Here is a 27,086-nt window from a genome sequence, read left to right as displayed (position 1 = left end):
TTGGATCTTCTTCACCTGCTGATTACCAGTTAACTAATAGTAACAAAGGAAGAGGAAGGGGTAGGGGAAGCACAACCTCATACAAAAGGCAAACAGTCATTGGAATGGGTGTGTTTCAAGATGAAAATGGATTCAAAGCTCTCAATGTAAGTGTTTTCTATTGATTCAATTATACTATTTTTTTTATGTTTAACTACAAACTCAACTCACTCACTAATTATTTCATAATTTGAATACAGCCTGGGATGTCAAGTTGTAAGATCTTCTCTACTGGTACAACAAAGGTGACAAAATCTGCTGATGTTACTGGTGATATTGGTTACAAACCAAGTACTGCACCCAAGTTGAAATGGAATGGAAAAGCAGCAATCTCAACAAGCAAACTTCAAGAAATGAGAGAGGAACAAAGAAAAAAATCAAAAGGAAGTAGTTCATGAAAATATTTCCCATTTTGAATGATGATGTATTAGTATTGAACATCAAATTATGTTTTTGTTTTTGGTTTTTGGTTTTTGATTGTACTTTGACCTTATGTGAGGCCTGTTTTACAATCGATTATGTCAATTAAGGGCCTTCTATTTTACAAATAGTGTTATGTTTATTCAATTTCTCCCGTATTTGTTGTAATATAGACACTACTATATCAACTACTTTATCCGAAAAGATTCATATATTGATATACAAAATTTCTCATATTACATATGATAACCAAAAGAGAGTTTCAACTCCTTTCACTACTCACTACTCACATACGTTATGGCAATTCAATTAGTTCAATACTTGAATGAACCCTACTTTGAAATAGGTTGTTGATGAACAAGGCAACAACACAAATCAAAATACACAAAATGACCTTCCAATCAAACGTACACCATTTCAACTTTCTTCGTTTGAACCTCTTCTCTACTGTCAAATTATCAATCAGAACTTGTTGCTCATTGATTTGAATCTGTCTCCTCCAAACTTCATCTTCCAACTCTTTGATTTTGTTCACCAATTTTGGGAGGATAAATTGGGATCTTGGATCGATTTCTTCTCTGTCTCTCCATCGGAAAAAATGACAATTGTTCTCCTGAAAAAATAAAAAAAAATATATTAATGTTATTAACATTCACATCAATTAAACCCAATAAAATCAAACAATTGAAGAAAATTCACATACACCATAGTAGGGGCAAGACCAAAATCGTCTTCCGGGATTCGACTTCGACCAAGAAGTCTGCATATGCAACAAACTTCCATGTTTGCATCGTACTATGGTTTTGAGAATTGGGTCTGATTCTTCCATGCATAGCTTATTCAATTTTGCATTTGACATTCCTAACCCGAATAACACAAAGTGAAAAAAAAATCAAGCTGTCGAATTGGGAAATCCGAGAAAATTGCAAACCCTACATTCAATCTTAGTTGGAGAAGATACAACAACTAAATTCAAGCTTTGAAATTCAAGCTTTGAAAATGGTGGATGAAAAACAAAGAAGGGAGAGAGCTTTTGTTCAAGAACAAAAGAGATGGAGATAAATGAATTGAGAAAAGAATAAAAAATAAATGTATGGGTTATATAAAGAGTAAAGTTACCGTTGGGAGGATTATTTGGACTCCACGTGGACATTTTATTACATTGTTACGCGCCTCACGAAGGTGAGTTCACGTAGGTGGACACATCAGCGTCTGAGGGTGAAATAATATAAAAATAAAAAGGTTCAGGGGGGTAATAGGACCCCCGAAAAGGTTAAGTGTGTAGTTGGAAATATGGCTAAAGGTTGAGGGGGCATTTGACCCTTTTCCCTTTTCTATGACACAAGAGTTGAACGAAAAAGGAAATGACATTATTTTTAGTCTTTCTAGTGTGAATCCAAATGACTTAAAAAGTGAGGATTTTTAGTACTTATATTTTCTTATATTCCTTGATTGTAAAGAAAATAATTGCTTTCTAAGCTAGAATTATGGACTTTTTTTTATAGCTTAGTGTTTGTGGCAATTCTCCAAGTATAATAGTGATAGGAAATCATGAATGATTGAATTAAATCATAATGGGGTCAAAAATTGCATGCGTGATTAAGAAGAAATGCAATTTTGTGAAAAAAGGCAAAATATTTGGAAAGAGGCATAATTAGGCCTTATGCATCTTTATATATACAATATTTTCAATGAAGAAAGTGACAGAAAGTAATAAGAAAGTGATTGAACTAATATAATTACTTTGATGGGTCAAAAATGGAATCCAACCTTACTAGATCTGAACATGATACGGTAGATATTGAATTACCATATCAAAATTGGAACTTTTGATACGATGATGTTAATATGATGATATAATTGGGCTTTCATATTGTACTACTTAAAGTTACATATTTAGCCAATGATCAAAATATTACATTTGCTAGTTAAATATATATAAATATATATTAATATATATTACAAATATATATGTTTTTGTGGAAAGTTGGATTACATGTTATGCGATCAAAATATTATATTCGCTAGTTAAATATATATATAAAAACATATTATTATATTCAGTTTGTTAGTAGTTGAGTTATAGTAGGAGTTAGTGCTATCTTATTTTTAAGTTAGTAAAACTCTATTATAAAAGAGTTAAATTGTTGTAATATACATATGAAAATTTGAGTATTGAATACCGTCCAAGTTTGTTTTCTCTCCAAATTTTAGTTTTCATCAACAATTTCTCTCTCGTTCAACAAGCCGTAAGTTCTTCTTTAAAATTTTCTTGAATTTCCTTAATGAAAATCCTAAATGTGCTCGTGATGTACATGTGTGTATGCTGGTTACTTGAATTAATTTGATTCACTTATCAATCATATATATAAATTTTCCATACCAAACCATGGTTGGTTTTCTTATTTTGTGATTTTTTGACTTGTTAGGTGATGACACTTGATTTTTTCACAAGGTTGGGTTCACTACTTGAAACAATATGTAAAGCTAGTAATGTTGATGATGCTGATCATACTTTTGAACGTTTACCTGATTGTCTCGTGATTGATATTCTTAGTAGACTTCCATCACATTCTTTTCTTAGATGTCGATGGGTTTGTAGGCATTGGAGAACCTTATTAGTCTCATCACAAGACTCTTTTACCAATATACATGATCTATCTAGACATACATGACCTATGTTTCTCATACGTGATGATTTTGCCAAGCATGATTTCGCGAAGCATGGACAGGATCTTTTTGTTTATGATGAAAATGAAAACAAGAAGATTAAGAAGAAGAACAAGGTTGCGTTTGAGAAACTTCATCTCAAACCTGAGCTTATGATTAATAAGAACTCAAAAGAAGAACCTAATCTTGTATATTCTTGTGAAGGAGTTCTTATGTTTGCTTCATCGAGGTGGAAATCTACTTATTATATTGTCAACCCTATAACACAAGAAGAATTAACACTACGATGTACACTTCATCCACATTTTGTATGTGCTCTGTATTTTTGTCCCTACACAAGACAATTCAGAATTCTTTTTGCAGAAGTACAAGGAACTTCTTGTCAGTATTTCATACATATTTTAAAGATGCAGAAGTGTAAGGAAATTCATTCATCAACCTCTTTCAATTTTTTGTCAAAAAATGGCAATCCTGCAGTTGTTAATGGAGCATTGCATTGGATAACGTTTCACGATTTAAAAAGAAAAAAAATTGCTCCTTGTGAAAACGGAATTATGGTTTTCAGAATGGATAAAGAAGAGTTGTTTACTATGCCTCATCCTATAAGTAATCACAATGTTTGTAACTCAAAACAAGCGCATTTAGCTATGACACTTATGGTGAAGGATGATCGTTTATGTTTCTGTAACATGCTTATCCCCTGGTATATCGTGGATATGTGGCTCTTGGAGGACTATGAGACGCGGTCATGGATCAAAATCTCAGTGGAATTAGAATCAGGTCTACGTGGGATCTAAAGTTTTTGTACATCCAAGAAGGTGAACTTTTGATTCACTTGTATGATGATTACGAGTTATATCTTTATAATTTAGATCGTAGAACAGTGAAGAAACTTGAATTGCCGCGAGGAAAAATGTTGTCCTATACTGATTGTAAGCTTTATCATAAGAGTTTTCTGGCAATAGTCTAAGTTTAGTGTATTTCCTACAACTTTATTTCGATTATACTTTGTGGTGATGTAAGGTTTTCAGTTTGAATCTAATAAATGTGTTCCTTCTCTAACAACTTAAATATTTTGATGAGATGGTTACATAAATTGTTTTGGTAATGCCTCATGTGTTGAGGAAGGGTCCATGGGTGAAGTTGCTGTGGATGCGAGGACGTGTTTAATTATATTTATAAGTACATTTACTTATTATTTAAGTAACTTTATTTATTATTCTGGAATAGGTTTTATGTTTCACAGCTTCATAAGGATTATGTTAAATTATAGTTATTAATTTGGAATAGGATTTAGGTCTTTTACATTCATAAGAATTAGACTTCCTATTAATGTAATAAGTGGGTTTTTGATGAATAAATCAGCAAGTCATTTTTCAACAAAAATCAAGAGATTAGAGTTCTCTCTTCTATTGAACTCTAAGGTTTCAGTCTCCCTTTGAAAAGCTGAAGAGATTGAAGTTCTCTCTTTTAATGAACTCTAAGGTTTCATTCGGCCTCCCTGATTTATATTCAACCACCCTTTAACAAGCTGATTTATATATCGCCCCGTGAATCGATCCTTCCCTAAAAATGAAGTATACCAGATGTGTAAACTGAAAAGATAACTGAATGACATATGAACCCAATGCGATTTCAAAACATACTAAAAGATATCGTAAAAAAGGAACAATTGCTAAGTTTTTCTAAAATGAAGTCGTGGAATTCATATGAACTTAGCTAAAGTCATTTGTTTTCAATATATGATAATTACAACAAGTATTTATGTCGTAGGATTAGGCAGAATTCTTGGCTTTGGCTTCACTTCAACTTCATTTACACTGCACACAAATATGGCATCCAGCTCATGACTGCAACGGTAAAACCATAGTTAAATCTTCATGGCAAAGTGAAATATGAGTTAAGAGAAATACAAAATAAAATGAGAGCATTTTTTCACTCTTCATATGTATAACTTGATGCTACAGCCAAGAGTCTACGCCTTTTTTTCCCTCTTCATATGTATAACTTGATGCTACAGCCAAGAGTCCTAAATGGCAATGCTGCAATCCTTGAAGGAAATTTAGGGTACTGCAGGTGTTCCAGTAAAAACATTCAAGCTTATCAGTCAGTTAGATATAGAGTGATAGAGATCAAAGGCATGTCCTGATACAAGTTGTTACCATCCCAGACATTAACATAACTATCACAACCGCTAGTGGCGCAAGTACCATAGCTGTCGTTCACATGGAAAGGGTTGTTATCCAAGAGCATTTAAAAAATCAACAACATGAAATCAAAAGCATATGTAACACATTGAAACATATCAATGAACCAAACAAACAAACACATTAAATCTGGTTGGTGTTGTTTAGAAAACCTTTCAATTTTCTCCTCCCACTAAAAATGGAAAATATGTATTGTATACTTATGTTAGTCGTTTTCCGCAAAGCAATACGTAATTTGAGTGCCAGTTTGTCTCGCTATTAACAGGGAAAACCTTGTCCAGTTCTATCCAGATCAGTTATATTTTAGCTATATGCCAGTTTGTGGTTCTAGCACAAGGTGTTCACTTACCTGCTCTTCTTATTTCAATTTGTTACTGCAATTCCTTTTGCTTTCTTGAAGCTTACCATTGTGAGAATAAATTGTTTCTCCTTTTTCCCCTTACAGAGAAGACAATAAGAAAATTGCTAGGCACTCAAACTTTTGCCAAAATAACAAAACAAAATATTTTAATTAGAAATTGTGTGGAAATGGAAAAAAGAGAAGTTCTTGTGTTAACTAGAGAGCACAGTTATTTAGTTTCCACCTTCCACTTCTATTACATAAATACAAAAACAGCGGTAGGAAGGACAAAAGATCCAAGAAAAAATCGATAAATAAGTTAAATGCAAGATAATCAAAATTACCAGAAAAGAAACATCAGAAGTTTCAATGGCACCACATGAGAGGAGTTCTTGAAGTCTTTCAGGAGTAGATATAAGAAACTCGGGCTCACAGTTCTTAAGGCTGTCAACAACAAGTGTAATCATATAAAAGCAGGGAAGAAGGCTGGAAAGTACACAAGTAAAAAACTCAGCATGTGAAAGCAAATGGGAATAAAAGGTCGTCCAAGGAAGCAAAGCTGTAAGCAGTCGTTACTAATTGCAACCAGAGCCAACACAATAAGGAAAAGAAACTTAGAAGCCAAGGTAAGTTACTTTTACAGATCAAACAAACACCACTAAGCCAATAAAATACATGGCCAGTTCAAGCAAGTAGAAACACACAGCCACATGTAAAGTCATACAACCAGAAGATGTTGCAATGAGGCTAATGGCACATGCATGCAGTTGTTTATCGACAATAATATGAGAAATATAAGGGAAGAATATTATGAATTGTTGTTGTGTCTACATTATTACATTGAGACCCTATTTATAGACACTACAATACAATCCTTTACCAAGGAGGATAATTGTATACACCTATTCCTATTCTAATAGGATTATATAAACCTATTCTTATTCTATTAGAATTGTATAAACCTATTCATGTTCTAACACTCCCCCTCAAGCTAGTGCATATAATTCATGTATCTAGCTTGTTACAAATGTAATTAACACGAGGACCGATGAGGGGCTTGGTGAGATATCTACAAGTTGCTCAGTCGACTTCACAAAATTGACAGTCAAATTTCAATGTGCTCGTCTTTTCTCATTAAATACTAGATTTGATGCATAATGTCAGTCAATCTCAATGTGCTTAATCTTTTCATGAAATACTGAATTTTATGCATAATGTTGATAAAACACAGAGTGATAAAATTACAGTGTTCAACTTCCCAAACCAAACTTGCAAGGGCTGCTTCAGACCATAGAACGACTTACATAATCGACATACAAGGCTACTAAACTCCCCCTGAGCAACAAAGTGCCCAAAATCTAGTATAAAGTATATGGATCATGTTGGAATCAATAGATGAGTCGATTTTAAACAAGAAAGTCACCAAAAAAATTGGTCTCATATGCCGGAGTATTAGATTGATGGTTGAAAGTGGTCACAATCTAAGAAATAAAATTATATGGGTAGGGTCAGAATGATGACACGGCCCTACTGAGAAAGAGAATTATATGAGTAAGATCGGAATGATGGCACGACCCTACTAAAAAATAAAAAATAGGTGGGTAGGGTCAGAATGATGGCACAACCCTATTGAAAAAGATAAATTATATAGGTAGGGTCGGAATGATGGCACAACCCTACGCAAATTAGATTTGAGTCATCGGAAAGACGAATGGAACTACGCAAATCAAATCTAAGGAGTCACCAAAAAGACACGGTGCTATGCAACTCAGATATGAGAAAGTAGTTCGGAAAAATCCACAGTACTACGCAAATTAAATATGAAAAGTAGTCAGGAGAGATGCACGATGCTACACAAATCAGATATGCAATAAAAGGTAGTAACCGAAAGGGTGACACGATGCTACACAAATCAAAAATGAAAAAAGTAGTCACCGAAAAGATCACACGGTGCTACAAAATTTAAATATGAAAAAGTAGTCACCATGGCACGGTGCTACCGCATATGGTGTTGGTTCAATTCGATTAAGGAATCATGATGGATTGACCAGAACATTAACAGATGTTCGATATGTACCGGATTTGAAGAAAAATCTCATTTCTGTTGGAGCCCTAGAGTCAAAAGGATTCAAAGTCATTGCAGATAATGGCGTAATGAGAATATGCTCTGGTGCACTGGTGGTAATGAAGGCAATTCGAAGAAATAATAACATGTACCACTATCAAGGTAGTACAGTTATTAAGACAGCAACAACAACATCCAATGACGACAAGGAGACAGAAATGACCAGGCTGTGGCATATGCGCTTGGGACATGCTGGAGGAAAATCCTTGAAAACTTTATCAGATCAAGGATTGCTAAAAGGAGTAAAAACTTGCAACTTGGAGTTTTGTGAGCATTGCATCAAGGGAAAGCAAACAAGGGTTAAATTTGGAGCAACTATCCATAATACTAAAGGTATTTTGGATTATGTTCATTCAGATGTTTGGGGTGCTTCCAAAACACCTTCATTAGGTGGGAAACACTATTTTGTAACCTTTGTTGATGACTTTTCTCGAAGACTGTGGGTGTATACGATGAAAACAAAATATGAAGTATTGGGAATTTTTCTCAAATGGAAGGCGATGATAGAAACTCAAAGTGGCAAAAAGATCAAGTTTCTTCGCACAGACAATGGTGGAGAATACAAAAATGATCTTTTTTAGAAAATTTGTGAAGAAAATGGCATCGTCAGGCATTTCACCGTCAGAAATACACCACAACAGAATAGAGTGGCAGAACGCATGAACCGAACTTTGCTGGAGAAGGTTCGGTGTATGTTGTCCAATGCTGGCTTGGGCAAAGAATTTTGGGCTGAGGCAATAACATATGCATGTCACCTCATTAATCGTCTACCATCTGCTGCTATAGGTGGGAAGACACCATTAGAAAAATGGTATGGAAAACCTGCTGAAGATTATGGTTCTTTATATGTATTTGGCTCAATTGCCTATTATCATGTAAGGGAGTCAAAATTGGACCCAAGAGCAAAGAAAGCTTTATTTATGGAAATTACTTCTGGAGTCAAGGGATATTGCTTATGGTGTCCAGAGACAATAAAAATTATTTTCAGCAGGGATGTTACATTTGATAAATCAGCCTTGACAAATAAGGTAACAGTTGAAGAAGTCAAACAAACTAATGGTGCTTCAAAGCAGGTGGAGTTTGAGGGAAAGATAATTTTTCCAACACATGGATCAAATGAGGAAACAACAGAAGTTTTCCCTCTGGAAGAAGAGCCAGTTGAAGGGGAGGTTCCATCTCAAGAACCTCAACCACAACTTGAATCAATAGCAACCAGCAAGCCAAAAAGGACAATAAGAAAACCTGCTCGACTCATAGATGTGGTGGCTTGTGCGGACTCAATTGCAGCGGATGACATTCCTACCACTTATAAAGATGCAATCCAAAGTTCAGAAGAAGATAAGTGGAGGTTTGCCATGGATGAAGAAATGCAGTCCCTTCATCAGAATCATACATGGAAATTGGCCAAATCTCCCGGGTGGCAAGAAAGCAATTAGGTGCAAATGGGTGTTTGCAAAGAAAGAAGGATTTCCTAACCAAGAAGATGTTCGCTACAAAGCAAGATTGGTGGCCAAAGGATATGCTCAAAAGGAGGGAATTGACTATAATGAGGTATTTTCTCCAGTTGTGAAACACTCCTCTATTAGAGTTTTGTTGGCTTTGGTAGCACAGTTGAATTTGGAACTAGTTCAGTTGGATGTAAAAACTGCATTTTTACATGGAGACTTGGAATAGGAAATCTACATGACTCAGCCAAAAGGATTCAAAGTTGATGGAAAAGAAAATATGGTGTGCAAACTTGAAAAATCGTTGTATGGATTGAAACAATCTTCTAGACAATGGTACAAACGATTTGACAAGTTTATGTTGCAGCAAAGGTACATAAGAAGCAAATATGATCATTGTGTGTATTTGCGCAAGCTTGAAGACGATTCCTTTATATATCTTCTCCTATATGTTGATGATATGTTGATAGCTTCTAAAAGTCAAGAGGAAATTGAGAAGCTAAAGATTCAACTAAAAAATGAGTTTGAGATGAAGGATTTGGGTGAGGCAAAGAGGATTCTTGGCATGGAGATAAAAAGAGATCGACATTCAAAGAAGTTTTTTTTATCTCAGAAAGAATATTTGAAGAGGGTACTAAATCGATTTGGCATGAATGAGAAAACGAAGTCGGTTAGCACTCCGCTTGCTTCTCATTTTAAGCTTAGTGATGCTATGTCGCCAAAGAATGAAGTTGCACGAGAATATATGTCAAGAGTGCCATATGCGAATGCTGTTGGTAGCTTGATGTATGCAATGGTTTGCACAAGGCCAGATATTTCACACATTGTTGGAGTTGTAAGCAGGTACATGCATAATCCTGGAAAGGATCATTGGCAGGCTGTAAAATGAATTCTATGGTATATTCATAATACTGTAGATATTGGCTTGGTTTATGAGCATAAAGATAGTCAATATCTTGTTGGATATTGTGACTCAGATTATGCAGGTGATTTGGACAAATGAAGATCAACTACTGGTTATGTTTTCACTATTGCAAACGCACCAGTTAGTTGGAAGTCTACTTTGCAGTCAACAGTTGCTTTGTCTACCACTGAGGCAGAGTATATGGCAATTACAGAGGCTGCGAAGGAGGCAATTTGGCTTCAAGGATTGCTTAAAGAGCTTGGTATTGGACAAGAAGGAATCACAATATTTTGTGTAGTCAAAGTGCTATTCAATTAGCAAAGAACCAAGTTTATTATGCAAGGACGAAGCACATTGATGTCCGATATCATTTCATACGAGACATCATAGAAGAAGGTGGAGTCACAATGCAGAAAATTCATACTACGGATAATCCTGCCGATATCCTGACAAAAGTGGTGATTGCGGTCAAGTTTCAACATTGTTTGAACTTGATCAACATTGTTGAACATTGAAGATTGAGGTTGAAGACACAATCAAAAGTTGTTGAGAGAAAGTTGAAAATGGAGAATCTTGTCAAGGTGGAGATTTGTTAAATTTGACAAGATTCAAAGATGAATTAATGTGAAGATTTGATAGTTAGGAAGATAATTCTTCATTGGTACAAAAGTCAAGATAACATCTTTTGTAGGTGAAATTTATGTGAACCATAAAATGGTCTCACAAGGTAAATCTTGACATTTTGACACATTGTGATGTCATGGATGACATCAATAAGAAGAATTCACTCCTATTTATAGGTAGTTCCTAATTCATTTGTCACACACCTCTCACTTGCCTTCTCATCTTCAAAGGCATTTGATCTTCTTTCTCTCTTGTAGTATTTCACTTGTACTCTTTTGGAGTGAAATAAATATTGGTTGGTTGTGTCCGAGGAGTAGGCAAAAGAAAACAAAAGTTTGCCGAACCTCGTTAATTCCTGGTGTTATTTTTATTGTTGTCTCATCTACTATTTATTAGCTACCTTTAGATATAGCAGTTGTGATTTCATCACTCTCTATATATTCGACTTCCGCAACAACTGTAACCTTCTTTCTTCTTGTTAGAATGTTTGATGTGGCTTGGCAAGAATATTGACTTTGTTCTTTCCTTCTTCAGGCTGAGTCCACAAATGCAACCGATGAGTCAATATTGAAGGTTGCACTAGACCATGGGAAAACAACTGGTGTTATAAAGCCGCATGACCGAGTTGTTGTTTTCCAGAAAGTTGGCGACTATCTGTGGTGAAGATCATTGAGCTTGAAAATTAGGCTAGTACATCTTTGTATGTTTCACTTGGCTGTTCAACATCAGAGCATTCTCAAGTTAACAGAATGCATGAAAACCATCCAATGGAGCTATAAAACCAGGTTGATCCATGGCTGTAATAATTGCTCCTGATAGATGTAAATCCTCTGTAAGTAATGCTTACTAGTTTATGTTGTAAGGATATTATCTTTTAAGACGGTGTCCTCTTTAACAAATCTCTTTTTTTTTTCTCTAATCCATATGTTGTGTAGGCAGTGAGGGGTGTCATCCTACATTGCTTCACTATTTTTGTGTGTCAAAGTATTATATAAATCTTCAGGTAGATAAGTAGATCTAATAGCTATCTTATGAACGGGGTAGTGATATATAAGAACCTTACTTCTTTTCTTGATGATAACAAACTCTTCATAGGAAGATTGTCAAACATTTGGTCAAGGAGAAAGTGAAATCATCAAGAATTCAAGGTTACCTAAAGAATAAACCTTCTATTAGTGAAGTCATATAGCTTGAGGGGGTTGTTTAGTTGGGAACAAGTTATTCGGGATTAATTATCTTGGGATAAGCACCGTGTATATAGGATAATTTATACCATCACTAAGGGGTCATTTGATGTGATGGATAAGAGAAAGTTATCCTGGGATAAAAATTTAGTGTCTCTTAATCCGTTGTTTGGTTGGACAGGATGGGATAACTTATCCCAGGATTAACAAATAGTACTGGGATAAGTTATCCCTCCTTGAAGGTGGAATAGTAATACCAGGATAACTTATCATGGGATAAAGTATGTAAATTAACAAAATTACCCCTTAAACTCTCTTTTATACACCACTAATACATTCATGTATATTAATATTATTTTAAACAACTATAATAACATTCACAATCTTACTTAATCGTTGTTTTTATCATAATATATTTTCTATTAAAAAATTACATCTTATAAATATAATTTTTATTTATGAATATATTATAAGTTGATTTTTTTGCCTAATTTTATATTTATTTATATTTTGATTTCTCTTAAAATATTCACTCCGCTACTAAATTACATATTTTGAATTACATAATTTATTACTCACTTAAAAATTATATTCTATATATCCATTAAAATGTAGATAACTTTAATAATAAAATTTCTTTTACTTTGATAAACTTAAAATGAAAGTTTTATTTTTAAGCTAAATAAGATGAAGTTTAATTTTTAAGCTAAGTAAGATGAAACTTTTTTGAGGAAGAACATGCGACTCATTTGAGGGTTTTCCTGCAAACTCTCAAAGATCGCCAGTTATTCGCTAAGTTTAGAGAATGTGAGTTTTGGTTGCAATCAGTTGCTTTTCTTGGTCATATATATAGTATCTAGCGAAGGGATTTGAGTGGATTCTCAGAAAATAGAGGTAGTGAAACAATGGCCCAAACCTACCTCTCCTACAGATATCAAAAGTTTCTTGGGTTTGGCTGGTTATTACAGAAGGTTCGTGGAAGGATTCTCATCCATAGCTTCTCCATTGACTAAGTTGACTCAGAAAAAGGTTAAGTTTCAGTGGTCAGATGATTGTGAGAAGAGTTTCTTAGAACTGCAAACTAGGTTGACTACAACTCCTGTTTTGACTCTACCAGAGAGTTCAGACGGTTATGTGATCTATTGTGATGCATCCAAAGTCGGCCTAGGTTGTGTGTTGATGCAACGAGGTAAGGTTATAGCTTATGCTTCTAGACAACTTAAGGTGCATGAGAAGAACTATCTGACTCATGACCTTGAGCTCGCAGCCCTAGTATTTGCCCTAAAGATTTAGAGACATTACTTGTATGGTGTGCACGTGGATGTGTTCACAGACCATAAGAGCCTTCAGTATGCGTTCACCCAAAAAGAGTTGAATCTTCGCCAGAGGAGATGAGTTGAATTCCTCAAAGACTATGATATGAATGTGCTTTACCTTCCTGGCAAAGCCAATGTGGTAGCTGATGCTCTTAGCAGTCTATCTATGGATAGTGTAGCACATGTTGTGGAAGAAAGGAAGGAATTAACGAAGGATGTTCACCGACTTGCTCGCTTAGGAGTTTGCCTTATGAGCATATGAATATAACCAGAAAGGAAATCAAGAAAAGAAGAAAGAAATGATATATCAAAGATGAGAAAATGGATCTTAATTTATAAGAGATATTTGACAATAACATACTTTAGTAAGAAGATCAGATATGAGATTTGCAAGTTCATTTCCCTTTCTAGATGACTTTAAATAGGAAAACCTTAGGTGAGGGGAGATGAAAGGAAACAATAAAAGAGGTCCATCAGTTTCCTACTTAATTATGTAACCTTTGATTTTTACCTTTAATTCATTGAACAATATAATTAGGTGTCTTTTTGTCTTCTTGATAATAATTACTTATAACAATGTAATTTGATAAATTTGATATTGGCTTAATGTGTAACTCTCCCTTGTAGTAACTAAAATTTACAATTTAATATTTAATTAACAATATATTAGATGATTAATAGTATTTATATTTGATATTGCGACAAAATGGTAAACTAATATGCTGATTGTATCAGGACATGCCTTTGATCTCTATCACTCTGTATCTAACTGACTGATATATATATGCTGATTGTTTTTACTGGACCACCTGCAGTCATGAGCTGGATGCCATATTTGTGTGCAGTGAAAATGAAGTTGAAGTGAAGCCAAAGCCAAGAATTCTGCCTAATCCTACGACATAAATACTTGTTGTAATTATCATATATTGAAAACAAATGACTTTAGCTAAGTTCATATGAATTCCACGACTTCATTTTAGAAAAACTTAGCAATTGTTCCTTTTTTACGATATCTTTTAGTATGTTTTGAAATCGCATTGGGTTCATATGTCATTCAGTTATCTTTTCAGTTTACACATCTGGTATACTTCATTTTTAGGGAAGGATCGATTCACGGGGCGATATATAAATCAGCTTGTTAAAGGGTGGTTGAATATAAATCAGGGAGGCCGAATGAAACCTTAGAGTTCATTAAAAGAGAGAACTTCAATCTCTTCAGCTTTTCAAAGGGAGACTGAAACCTTAGAGTTCAATAGAAGAGAGAACTCTAATCTCTTGATTTTTGTTGAAAAATGACTTGCTGATTTATTCATCAAAAACCCACTTATTACATTAATAGGAAGTCTAATTCTTATGAATGTAAAAGACCTAAATCCTATTCCAAATTAATAACTATAATTTAACATAATCCTTATGAAGCTGTGAAACATAAAACCTATTCCAGAATAATAAATAAAGTTACTTAAATAATAAGTAAATGTACTTATAAATATAATTAAACACGTCCTCGCATCCACAGCAACTTCACCCATGGACCCTTCCTCAACACATGAGGCATTACCAAAACAATTTATGTAACCATCTCATCAAAATATTTAAGTTGTTAGAGAAGGAACACATTTATTAGATTCAAACTGAAAACCTTACATCACCACAAAGTATAATCGAAATAAAGTTGTAGGAAATACACTAAACTTAGACTATTGCCAGAAAACTCTTATGATAAAGCTTACAATCAGTATAGGACAACATTTTTCCTCGCGGCAATTCAAGTTTTTACTTCTCTATGTATGTTTTCTGTCTCTGCTTATATTGTAACTAGTTTTTCGACACGTGTGATTACCAATTAAGAAAATATATGTTATAATAAATAGTATTGCTTTTTTAAGCGAAGATTTGAATAATTTGCTTTGCACAAAATAATATTGTAGATTCTTTTGTGAATGTTCAATGTGGATATCATATATATCTCTTATTCACTCATGCAAAGCTATGGAGATGGTCAATGATAAAATTTTCAAGTTAAATGTAATAATGCATATATATTTATTTCAATTTGATGAGGTTCAATCATGCAATTAGTCGTATCTCACTAATATTACCTTATAGACGATATTTGTTGTGTATTTTTCTTTGTCATTTATCAGTATTTCGTACATATTTTCAAGACGCAGAAGTGTAGGAAATGGTGTTTATTATAAGAGTTTCCGGGCAATATCCTAATTTTAGTGTGAGTTTTTAAGTTATCAAATGGTGTTTTTAGTTGTGTTGGTAGCATTGTCGAAAATGTTTTTATACTTTCTGGTAATGTTAGTTTTTCAGTTTGAATCTATCTTAGCCCAACTTGTTGAGTAAATAATAGTGTCCTTTTAACAACTTATATTTTTAGATGATATGAGCACACACATGTTTTGGTAATACGTCCGATGAAATTGGAATGATCATAGAAGATTGATAGCAATAATACTGCTAAGGGAATAAGATGACTAGTTATTAACTTTCTATCCTTATTCTCGACCTTCATATTTTCCTATTTGAAGTTATGTCTTCGATAAGTTATAGAGTTATGTCTTGTCTAATCACCTATTTCGAGTCTTCGATAAGTTATAGAGTTATGTATTGTAATCACCTACTTCGAAACATCTTCAGTGAGTAAAACATTAGTCATTCATCTATGCAATCCTTATTGCCTGTAAGTCTATTGTTTCCAAACTTTTCATTATTTAAGCAACAAAAAAGGGTAAAAATCGTCTTAAATTATGTGGAATTGAATAAAATTGTCCCCAGTTAATAATTAAGTCCAAAAATGTCATTGTAGTTAATAATTTAGACCAAAAGTTTATTTATGGGAGTCTTATTTCATAATGTTATTCCCTTTAATTTACTTTTTATCTCCAATAAAGAACAAAATACAATTGAGATTTTGTATCGAACAACATATCTTTAGTTTAATACTATAAGATTCAAAAAAAATCTCCATTTTTAAAAACTTGCTACCAAGTCAAAATCACACAAACCAATAAAAACTAAGGGAATGATATATTTTATAATAATTCTTAAGATATTATTCATTAACGACAATCAAAACTCATTTTCTATTCTACTATATTTCTACTATATTATAAACTACTCATTCTCTATTCTACTATATTATAAAAGAGAGTTTAGGCCCAAATATAATATATAATATTCAAGATTGGGACTTTTCTCAATCTTGAATATTATATATTATACTTGTGGGACTTTTAAAAGGAAGTTTCTTGAATATTATATATTATATTTATTATATAGTAGAACTTGGGCATAAACTCCCTTTTAAATGGAAGTTTCTTGAATATTATATATATATATATATATATATATATATCTCACAAATGGAAAAGTCCCAATCAAGGAAGCAACATATATCATTTACAAATGACTTAAAAAGTATTAAAAATTACAATAATTACCAACTTAAAATATTTAAAAGCTATATAATAATATAGGTTGACTCTCAGAATTCTATTAGGCTCACATATATTGGGACATAAAAAATAACACATATCATTTTAATATTACCAAAAAAGTATTATAAATAATAATAATTAACAACTTAAAATATCTGAAAGACATTTTAAAAGGGTTAATTTTGTAATTTTATCCATATCACATAAATTAGGACAAAGTGACCAGTAATGTACATTATTTCAAAGTTACATAAAAATATTATAAATCACAATAATTAATAACTTCAAACATTTTTTTAAAAAATATGAAAATTTGGATGACTCTCCAAATTTCATTTGTGAACATAAATTGAGACAACAAAAATAACATACATTGGCTCCATTTTAATTTATTTGTCTTATTTTTTTTTTATATTTAAAAATTGCGTAAAAATACTATAAATCATGATAATTGACAACATAAAATATGTTTTGAAAAAAAATACAAAAAATTCCACTGATTCTTGAAGTGAATCTATCGTAAAAATACTATAAATCATGATAATTGACAACATAAAATATTTCAAAAATATTGTATGTGGTAGTCTTATTATGCCTTAAATAGCGTCAAAGAAAGTACAGGTTTGTGATAAAAAAAAACTTATTCCTTTATCCACGCAAACAATCGCTTTAAAAACTCTGTTATTAGCCCCAAAATATACCATTTATATTATTGGGCCCATGCATAGCACGGGCAACATTATCTAGTATCTATATAAGCAATAGAAAATAAGAGAAAAGGGATATTTAAATATACAAGCATATGCACACACGTACATACATAAAATATGTATACATACTTAGGGCCCGTTTGGCCATACGAGATGGAATCATGATATAGAATCATGATATGAAATTATGAGATGAAATTGAAGTTTTGTTTGGACATGCGATATGAAATTTTTGTATTGTATATTTTCTTATAAACATAAGAATCTCATAAGTTGTAAAATTATTTTAAAATGCCTCAATTGTTTATTCAATCTTATAATGAAATATTTTATATATAAAATCGCATAATAAATTATTACAAAACTATTTGTTCTCCACTTAAGTAATTGTTTCATCAAACTTAAATTCAATCAAAAAATTGAACATAAATTGTAGTGTACTAGTCTTTAATACAGTCAGTGGCGGATCCAGGATTTAGACTCCGTGGGTGCCAAATAGAATTATCGATTAAATTAATTTTATATTTAATTAAATTATTCGTCTTTTCGATATAAATTAATTTTAGTTCTCTAATTTCTTAAAAGAACGTGTGCAGCAATTTCATTTTTCTTAAAAAAACGTCATTCTCAAAAAATTAGGTACAAATGGGATTTGAACCTTCAACATCAGCCTTCTAAAGTTGCCCTCCTACCGTGGCACCACAAGCCAATTTTGTTCTGTGGGTGGCACGCTTTATATAAATATAAATATTATATACATATACCTATGTATATATAGAGTTTCCGTCGAAGTTCGGGGGTGGCGTGGCACCCCCACACCCCTTAATAGATCCGCCTCTGAATACAGTCCCCTACATAGTACGGACAATCTCCACACGTTGAACTTGCATTTCTCGATCTTATGACCGAGAAGACAAACCAACATTGTTACTTTGAGCTATTTGTTGGTCAATATCATTCGCAACTATATTTTCATGCTCATAGACCATAAAAATTTCATCACTCCTTTGGTATTCTCCAAATAATTATGTAATATTGTACAAGCTATGACAATGTTATGTCAATATCATAATGGTTCGTGCATTAATTTCGTGCTTAACTCAAACATATTGGAAGTAGTGACTATCAAACATACATCACCAATTTTGCTCTTTTTCATATTGAATTGCTTTAAACATTTTCATATGTAGCCGAAAGAGAAGTTTTTTTTTTATTATGAAAAACAAAAAAAGTATTACTCCCTCTGTTCTTATTTATATTCACCAAATTAATTTCTACTTTATCATTTATATTCACCAAATTTAAAGTAATAAATTTTTTTATGTTTGTGAGAATAATAAATTTTAAAAAGTAATGATGTGGTTATAAATTTTATTTACATATACAATAATTGGTCCGTAGATAAAAATGTGGTGTTGTTTTAACAAAATATAAATTTCTGGGTCAATTTTTGTATTTAAAAAATCTCAAATCATGATATGAAATTCTCAAATCATGATTTTTGGAGAATATGGGATTCCATCTCATGATATGAAATCAGTGAGAAATCGCATGTCCAAACGTTGATTCCATTTCACAATTATGATATGGTATTGCATGGTCAAACGCCTACTTAATCTGTGTATATTAAAACAACAATCATGAAATAATAACATTAGAACTTATAATAAATCAATAAAAAAAATATTTTGCTTATAATACTAACGAACTTAAATTAAAATCTATAATAAAATATAAAATTATTTAAACTACAAATCGAATACCAAGATTAAAAAAATATAATATAAAATTTTATTTTATTTTATTTTATTTTTTACTCGGAGTTCGACACCCACATTGAAGTCCAACTATTCTGGATTCGCGCCGCGTAAAACTTCCTTAAGGAAAGAACAACTCTTTTGGTAGTATATCAAAACTATTCAAACATACCACTGAAATTTCATATTTGAGGTCTGAGGAAGATATAGTACCGTAGATGATATATATACTGATTGAAAATAAAATTGTACATGAATATTAACTTCCTTTTCTATGTGCAAATAAAATAATTCCAAATTAATCTTTTTTTCTTCTACTAATAATAGTATTTCCTCCATTTCATATTAATTTAAGTTTTGAGGTGTTTCACATCCTTTAAGAAAAGTAGGCTAGGATATAAATTAAACATAATTTTCCATTTTTACCTTTATTAATTATTGTCAAAAATAACTAAACATTAATTATAATAACTAATTCCAATACTAACTTAAAGGGTAAAATTGAAAGAATATTTTAAAAATAGCCTAGAAGATTGAAAACTTAAGTTAATTTGAAAAATGAAAAATGAATTAAAACTTAAGTTAATATGGAATGGAGGGAGTATTTATTTTGATGGTGCTTGCTTAATTACAGTTACACACACGATTTGTTGATTTATTATCAAACCTACCCATAAATCACCAAAGAGAAAAGCGCCACTACACAAAACTGCAAAAACCGCCTCTCTCACTTGAACAACAGCAGCAGCCAGAGCAAGCTATGGGGAAAAGCGATGATTCCATTCAGAGAAGGAAGAATAAGAAGACTAGAAAGAAGCAAGATGACAAGGTCTCTAATCGTATCGCCGGAATTATTGCTGCTAAGAAACGTCGACTCTCCGGCAAACGCCGTATGTGTGAGGTAAATTTCATGTTATATGAACTCACTTTGTCCATTTGGGTGTTGGGTTTGTTGATTTTTAATGTGATATTTCGTTAAGTATCTGGGAATGTTGTATTGACAAATGGGTGTCGAGAAAAGATTATGGAAGTTGTGTGTTTTGAGGAGTTCTTTTGTAAAGCTGTTGATGCGAAAAGAGAGGGATTTGAGGAAGAAAGAGGAAGATTAAGGTTTTGTAGTGTTGTAATGGTGTTTTGAGGAACTGGGTTTTCTTTATTTGTATGCAAAAGTAGTGTTTTGAGTAGCTTTTTTGTGAAGCTGTTAATGATAAAAGAGTGGACTTTGAGGATGAAAGAGGAAGATTCTCGTTTTGGTATAATCAAATGGAGTTTTAAGGAATTGGGTATTCTTTATTTGTGTGCAAAATTAGTGTCTTGAGTAGTTCTTTTTGTGAAGCTGTTAAATGTGAGGACTTTGAGGAAGAAAGTTCTAAAGAATTGTTTTCTTCATTGGTTAGGAATTGAGAAATGTCTTGGAATTCATTTACTTAGTGTGATCTTGTTGGTGGTGTATCTTATGGAAGTGCATTTGTTTGATTATTGAATGCTCCATGTCTCTTTCATTCATGTATGTTCATGCCAGTTACAATCGAAGTTTTGCACTTCTTTTTCGTCATGTGAAACTGCCAAGAGGAAAATTCTGGACTTAGATTAAGTGGTACTGGAATGGATCTACACATTTATAAATATATGATTCCTATTTTAATTTGTCACAACCAGCCCAATGGTGCTAATTTATGTTGTGTTAATTTTGCTGTTTTTTCTTACCTTTCCATCGACAGGGAATGTGCTATAGTTTGCCTACACCTGAGGATCCATTCAATGAGAGGCATGGGAAAGTTGATCTTGTGAAGAAAAAGAAGAAGCAGAACCTGTCGAAGAAGGGCAAGAACCCTATTAAGAAGACTAGTTTACCACAAAATTCTGACAAATTAAAGGAAGAGTTCCACATGCATGCTCCATCTAAGTTCTTAATTCTCTGTTTGAAAACCATTCAGGATGGCCTTCAGCAGGATGGAGCCTTCAATGGTGGAGAGGAAAAGCCTTTCTTCGTCCATACATGGGGAATTGAATTCTGGAAATATTTTACCAGTGGCAAAGATATAATTGGTACAAATCAAGCCCATGCTACAACTGAGCAAATTGCTTGGGTTGCAGCAACAACTGCTGATGCCATATCAAGAAAGGAGAAAGAAGGTCTATCAATTAGCAACCCCTTCCTTTTATTCCTTGTTCCCTCCCAAGAGAAAGCTGTCAAGGTTGGTGCAATATTCTCCAAATTTTCTTTGCTTCCATTGTTTGTAATATGTTCAACACAACATTGTGAAAGTTGTATTGATTTCTAATGGTATGGTTGCTAAATACTACGTAGCTATTTTCTTAAGCTAGTTGGACTTTTGATAGCAAGTATTTCAGCAGAAAGTCTTGATTTTTGGATAAAAGGTCCTTAGAAAATCTTGTGTTGTACAGAATTTCTTTATGCATCTCCTACTTCTTTTAGTAAAATGATTAAGATTTATTATCCAGAGCAGTTTATCCTTCTCCATGCATGTATTCTTCCTGTGCTTACATTATAATTTAGGTAGATGTTCACTAAGCTGTAAGTTCATGTGTGAAAATTTATATGGATATCTACAAGTATCCTTCTATGCCTTGTGGTATCTTAATAAACATTTCAATCGTTCCTTAGGTGCGGAAAATATGCAAGCCTCTGAAAGCTCTTGGAATACATACAGTGAGTCTGCATCCTGGTGCTTCTATAGACCACCAAATTCAGGGGTATGATTTCCCTGTAACTTCTCTATATTTGAGGCTATTAGTCCTCAAGGTTGATTTGTTTGTCTATTGCTTGAAAGATGAAAAATAATTTTTTCAGAATCTTGACTTATTGCTAACTTTCCCCTGATTAGCATATGATTTGTTCTGTTAATAATAAGATGTAGTTATTATTATGGTCGATAAATAATTGTGTGCATGTGCCATTAGCCCTCATTGCAACAACTTCTGGTTGGGTGACTTAACATGTGGTTATGTGTTTCTACTTGCTTGATCTGTAAAAGTAACCTACCTTGGCTTCTAAGTTTCTTTTCCTTATTGAATTGGCTCTAGTTGCAATTAGTAACTACTGCTTACTACTTTTTATTCCCATTTGCTTTTACACATGCTGACTTTTGTACTTGTGTGCTTTCCAGCCTTCTGTTTTCTTTTGAAGAAATTCACTATCTTCCCTGTTTTTATATGATTACACTTTTTGTTGACAGCCTGAAGAACTGTGAGCCCGAGTTTCTTATTTCTACTCCTGAAAGACTTCAAGAACTCCTCTCACATGGTGCCATTAAAACTTCTGATGTTTCTTTCCTGGTAATTTTGATTATTTTGCATTTTACTTATGTATTGATTTTATCTTGGATCTTTTGTCCTTCTATCACTGTTTTCGTATTTAGGTAATAGGAGTGAAAGGTGGAAACTGGTTTACTGTGCTCTCTAGTTAACACAAGAACTTCTCTTTTTTCCATTTCCATACAATTTCTAATTTAAAAAAAATTGTTTTGTTATTTTGGCAAAAGTTAGTTTGAGTGCCTAGCAATTTTCTTATTGTCTTCTCTGTAAGGGGAAAAAAGAGAAACAATTTATTCTCACAATGGGGTAAGCTTCAAGAAAGCAAAAGGAATTGCAGTAACAAATTGAAATAAGAACAGGTAAGTGAACACCTTGTGCAAGAACCACAAACTGGCATATAGCTAAAATAGAACGGATCTGGATAGAAAGCAGAATTTGGATAAGGTTTTCCCTGTAAATAGCGAGACAAACTGGCACTCAAATTATGTATTGCTCTGCGGAAAACGAGTAAAGGAAACTAATATAAGTATACAATACATATTTTCCATTTTTAGTGCGTGGAGAAAATGGAAGGTTTTGAAAGTTTTTCTAAACAACACCAACCAGATTTAAGGGCCTCTTTGATTTGGTGAGCCTGCCTGATTCCATTTAAGTTACATTTTCAGTTAACCACATAATTTTTAGGTGAAAGTAATTGATATTAAATTAGTTATTCTACAATCACTTGTTTCAATAATCAGAATCAAATTTACATGCAAACCAAACAGGCTCTTCATTGGGAACTTAATATCCCTCGAGGACTATCCAGGTTAAAGGCTAGTATTATGGTGGCAGTCTCCAAACGATAGGCATAGATTTGATTCCCACAATTCCTCTTCTCCTTTCCAGTCCCCTACATGATAAAATATCGAAAAACAAAAAATTTCTGTAGGTCTCTCTCTCCTCTCTCATTTGGTTTATTTCCAATTCTATGGTTGGCATTACTCTGGTTTCCTCTTTCTGTTAAACTTTGACGTTTTCTTGTTATGATCCATTCAGGGTTTTCAACATTTTCGCTTGATTTTTCCCTTTTCTAATTGTGGACAGAGAATTTGGGTCCTGCCTTGTATACTGATTTTTAAAAAAAGTTGAATCTTGCCTTGTAATTGAGATTATTCATTGTTATCTCTTGTAGAGAGATTTAGGATGTTATACTTTTGGCAGTTATGCCACTATCATGTATTCTCTTATTTGATTATATGGTCCAGTCAGACTGGTGTTTGGAGGTTATATTCATGATCTCTGAGATGGATATGCAAGATGTATATATGGCATTTACGTCACTAGCATTACGTGTTCCCATTCGGAGATTACTCATGGTAGTCTTTGTATTTCAGGTCATCGATGGACCTCTTACTGAGACAGGTTATGTTGATGCGGTTGAATCCATTGCAAAATCTATTTCTGGAAAGCCACAAATACTGGCTTTCAGTGATTGCTCAAATTCTTCATCCAATTTTCTTATGAAGAAGAGTGTTGGAGAATCAATCTGTAGAATACCGCTTGATGATCCAGTAAATGGTCATAACATGGCTTGAGATATTTGTGCTTCTAAGTTGTCAAAGGTATGTCTTTATCTCTGAAACGTAAATTCTGCACTTCACATTTTAGAGTGGAATACATTAGTCAGTTAAGATATAAGTTGTTGTTTTGGTTTGTTTAATTTTGCAAAGACTCTTTTTACCGTGATCTTTGTGTGCAAGAAGTTATCTACTTATAATTTCTAACTTAATGAGAATTTGGATTGTAGCAACTTTATAGTCGTCTATGCCCATCTAACTTCACATAACTTTTGAAAAATTGAGTTTGCTCTATGTTGTTCCCAGATCTGCCTAATTACCTAAGCTATCTGTCTTAATGACCGAGGGTACATCGGAAACAACCTCTCTACCCCCAAGGTAGGGATAAGGTCTGTAAATCCCCTCCTCAGATCCCACATGTGGGACTGTACTGGGTATGCTTTTGTTGTAGTTGTCTTAATGAATGGTTTGTGAGTTGTGATATTGGTTCACTACGAGTTATATTTGAACCTTAACAGAGGATAACTGGTAAGATAAATGGGATTAAAATTAATAAGGAAAGGACAAATGCAAGGGGAAAGGGAAATTAAAAGAGAAAGATGGTTAAAATATAGCAGCTCCTGCACTCGCCACTAGTCAAGCAGACAAGCAGTACTGATCTTTTGGCTTCACAATATAGCAGCTCCTTTGCCCCGAAAATAGTCTAGTTCAAGGTGGAAGCAGCTATATAGACTAGTGTAATCTATTTTACGATCGTGCTATGCAAGCAGAACATAAATATGCTAATGGATCGACAAAAACAGTAGTTGCAGGTATTGACCAGTTGTCTATATTAGATCTTTCTTGTTAGCTTTTAAAGTACTTTGAGTTAAGAGTAAATTTTCCATACTTTTGACGAATGTGCTCCTTTTTATGTTCAACTTCTCGTTCATATAGTCTAATATTTGCCTCCCCACTTCTTTCCACAGACAAACGGGGCATGTTGTCCTTGCAGTTGATTACACAGCTTCTTGCGGAAGTAGTTCAAACTCATCATCGTTACAGATCCTCTGGCGTCATTCAACTTAATAGAAGGAAGTTCTATAATTGTAAACTTCTTCCATATCACGGTGCTGCTTCTTTTCACATTCGTCTGCAAAATTCTTTGTTATAGAGTAGATGTGTTCGAGACATCTTAGATGGAAGGTTCATAATGTTGTGTTAGGAGCGGAAGTCAATTGTAACCATGGTGTGTTGTGTTCTGGGAATAGCCTAACTGGAGAATTGCAAGAGATGCATATAACCATTTTACTATTTGAAATCTTTTGTTAGTTTCTTATATCATCTCTTTTTTCGTCTATTTGCTCGAGCTTGTTCATGAGGGAATGTAAATGTTTTCCATGGACAATGTTTTACGTTATAAATCATTTCTTGTTAATCTTCAAGTGTTTTCGTGTAGCATCGAAATTCACAAAGTTTAGCAGACTCGGGATCAAACTTCAGGCTCAAGGAGTTTAGGAAGTTAGACTTGATCAAAACTACTTGCTAATTCAAAATGCAGATAAAAAATACAAGGTGATTTTGTCCTAGTCTCGATCGACAGTGTCACTTGGTATCTGTTGCTAGTGGGAGATGACAGGTATCCCGTGGAACGGGTCGAGGTGTACCGATATATTCTAGGCAATTGAATTTCATTTTCATTCCAGACCATAAGGAAAGCGAATTGCCAAAAGTACTAGTACTACTTTTTGTTTTAATAAGATAAACTTTAATATTTTGAGTATTTTATTTTGACTATATAAAAAAAAGAGTTTGATGCAAATGAATCTTGTGACAATATGTGGATAAATATGTGTCACTATTTGTTGTGGCATGAAACACTCCAAAGTGCACCCAAAAGTGACATGAAATTTATTTATTTATTTTTAATGATATAAATAAGCTTTAGATATGTATGTGTGATAAATTCTTTTATTAAGGTTAAAATAAAAATAAATATTTATCATTTTTAAATATAGAAATCCGATATTAATTTTAGAACATACTAAAAAAAGAAAGTGTGAATACAAATTGATCAAACTAATGGATTACAATTTACAGACAAATGAATTATTCTCATTTTTTCACAAACATTGTTCACATGTCTTGAAGATATATATTTATAAGATTTTTTGAGTTTTGTCATTTAAATTCTTTACGTTCTTCACATTTTTCCTATGTATTATTTTAAATAACAATATTATCATATTTTGCTATCTCTAACCAACTTTTCAGCTAAAATGACTGTAGCAATAATGACTAGTTAGGGGGTAGTATGGTTTTTAAAATTTATTTCCTTAGTAAAGTTGAATGAAATACAATTAGCGATAAGCTATCTATGAGCATCATGGTTAGATCGATCTGTTAAAGGAGGCTCAACCTACGAGAGAATGTTGTTATGAATTTGAGATTTTAGTTCTTTAATGGTAATGATTTCTTAAACTAGGTTACGATGCAATAATTCTCATTTCTCATATCTATATTTTTTGTTAGATATTTCTTGTATTAAAGTTATAGAAGAGGGAGACCTCGTGAACATTATTAACAAGAATCTCGTGAAATGAAAAGACCAAGATTTCTCAAGTCGTACATTAATTTTTAATTTTAATATAAAGTTGTTACTCCTCCGTAACATTAATTTTAACTGTCGTTTTAATTTTAAATTATTTTTAGTCATATTTTAACATAAAAAGAAGTGTGTACGATATTTAAGAAGAGGAGGAACCTATAAGAGTGACTGAGTTGGTGTAACATGTGATATTTCAATAGAAGGTCAGAGAATCAATAAGTTGTCTATAGTTGACATATGTTCTCTTCATTTTAAAATACTTGTTATTTTAGGTATGAGAGACACGTAAATAGACAAAAAAATAAAGAATATATAAGGAATAGATTAGACAAATTACTCATTTTTATTATTATTTTCTTAATAGCCGTGTAGATACTAAAGCATTCCCTAATAATATTAGTATAAAGACAAAAATTAGCAAGTGGGTGAATTATTAATTCTAATTATTTGCGCTTACTATCCCAATTAAGA

At 32.9% G+C, this 27,086-nt stretch overlaps 1 protein-coding gene and 1 pseudogene across 1 annotated transcript; both read left to right on the top strand.

Annotated features, from left to right (window-relative positions):
* The first annotated feature begins 2,891 nt into the window (after positions 1 to 2,891).
* On the top strand, positions 2,892 to 4,099 carry LOC125837092 (F-box protein At3g07870-like; annotated as a pseudogene).
* A 15,778-nt stretch (positions 4,100 to 19,877) lies between these two features.
* On the top strand, positions 19,878 to 25,323 carry LOC125837095 (uncharacterized). Its single transcript, XM_049516240.1, has 6 exons — positions 19,878 to 20,091; positions 20,912 to 21,388; positions 21,820 to 21,908; positions 22,391 to 22,490; positions 23,846 to 24,073; positions 24,997 to 25,323. Exons 1-5 carry the CDS (start codon positions 19,951 to 19,953, stop codon positions 24,044 to 24,046), a joined length of 1,008 nt encoding a protein of 335 aa, XP_049372197.1. The 5' UTR covers positions 19,878 to 19,950; the 3' UTR covers positions 24,047 to 24,073; positions 24,997 to 25,323.
* The last annotated feature ends 1,763 nt before the right edge of the window (positions 25,324 to 27,086 follow it).

This window comes from Solanum verrucosum, unplaced genomic scaffold (genome assembly GCF_900185275.1).
Source record: "Solanum verrucosum unplaced genomic scaffold, falcon-dt-bn FXZP01000165.1, whole genome shotgun sequence".
Taxonomy (NCBI): Eukaryota; Viridiplantae; Streptophyta; class Magnoliopsida; order Solanales; family Solanaceae; genus Solanum; species Solanum verrucosum.
The sequence above is the reverse complement of the archived record's forward strand: the minus strand, read 5'-3'. Positions and strand labels throughout refer to the sequence as shown.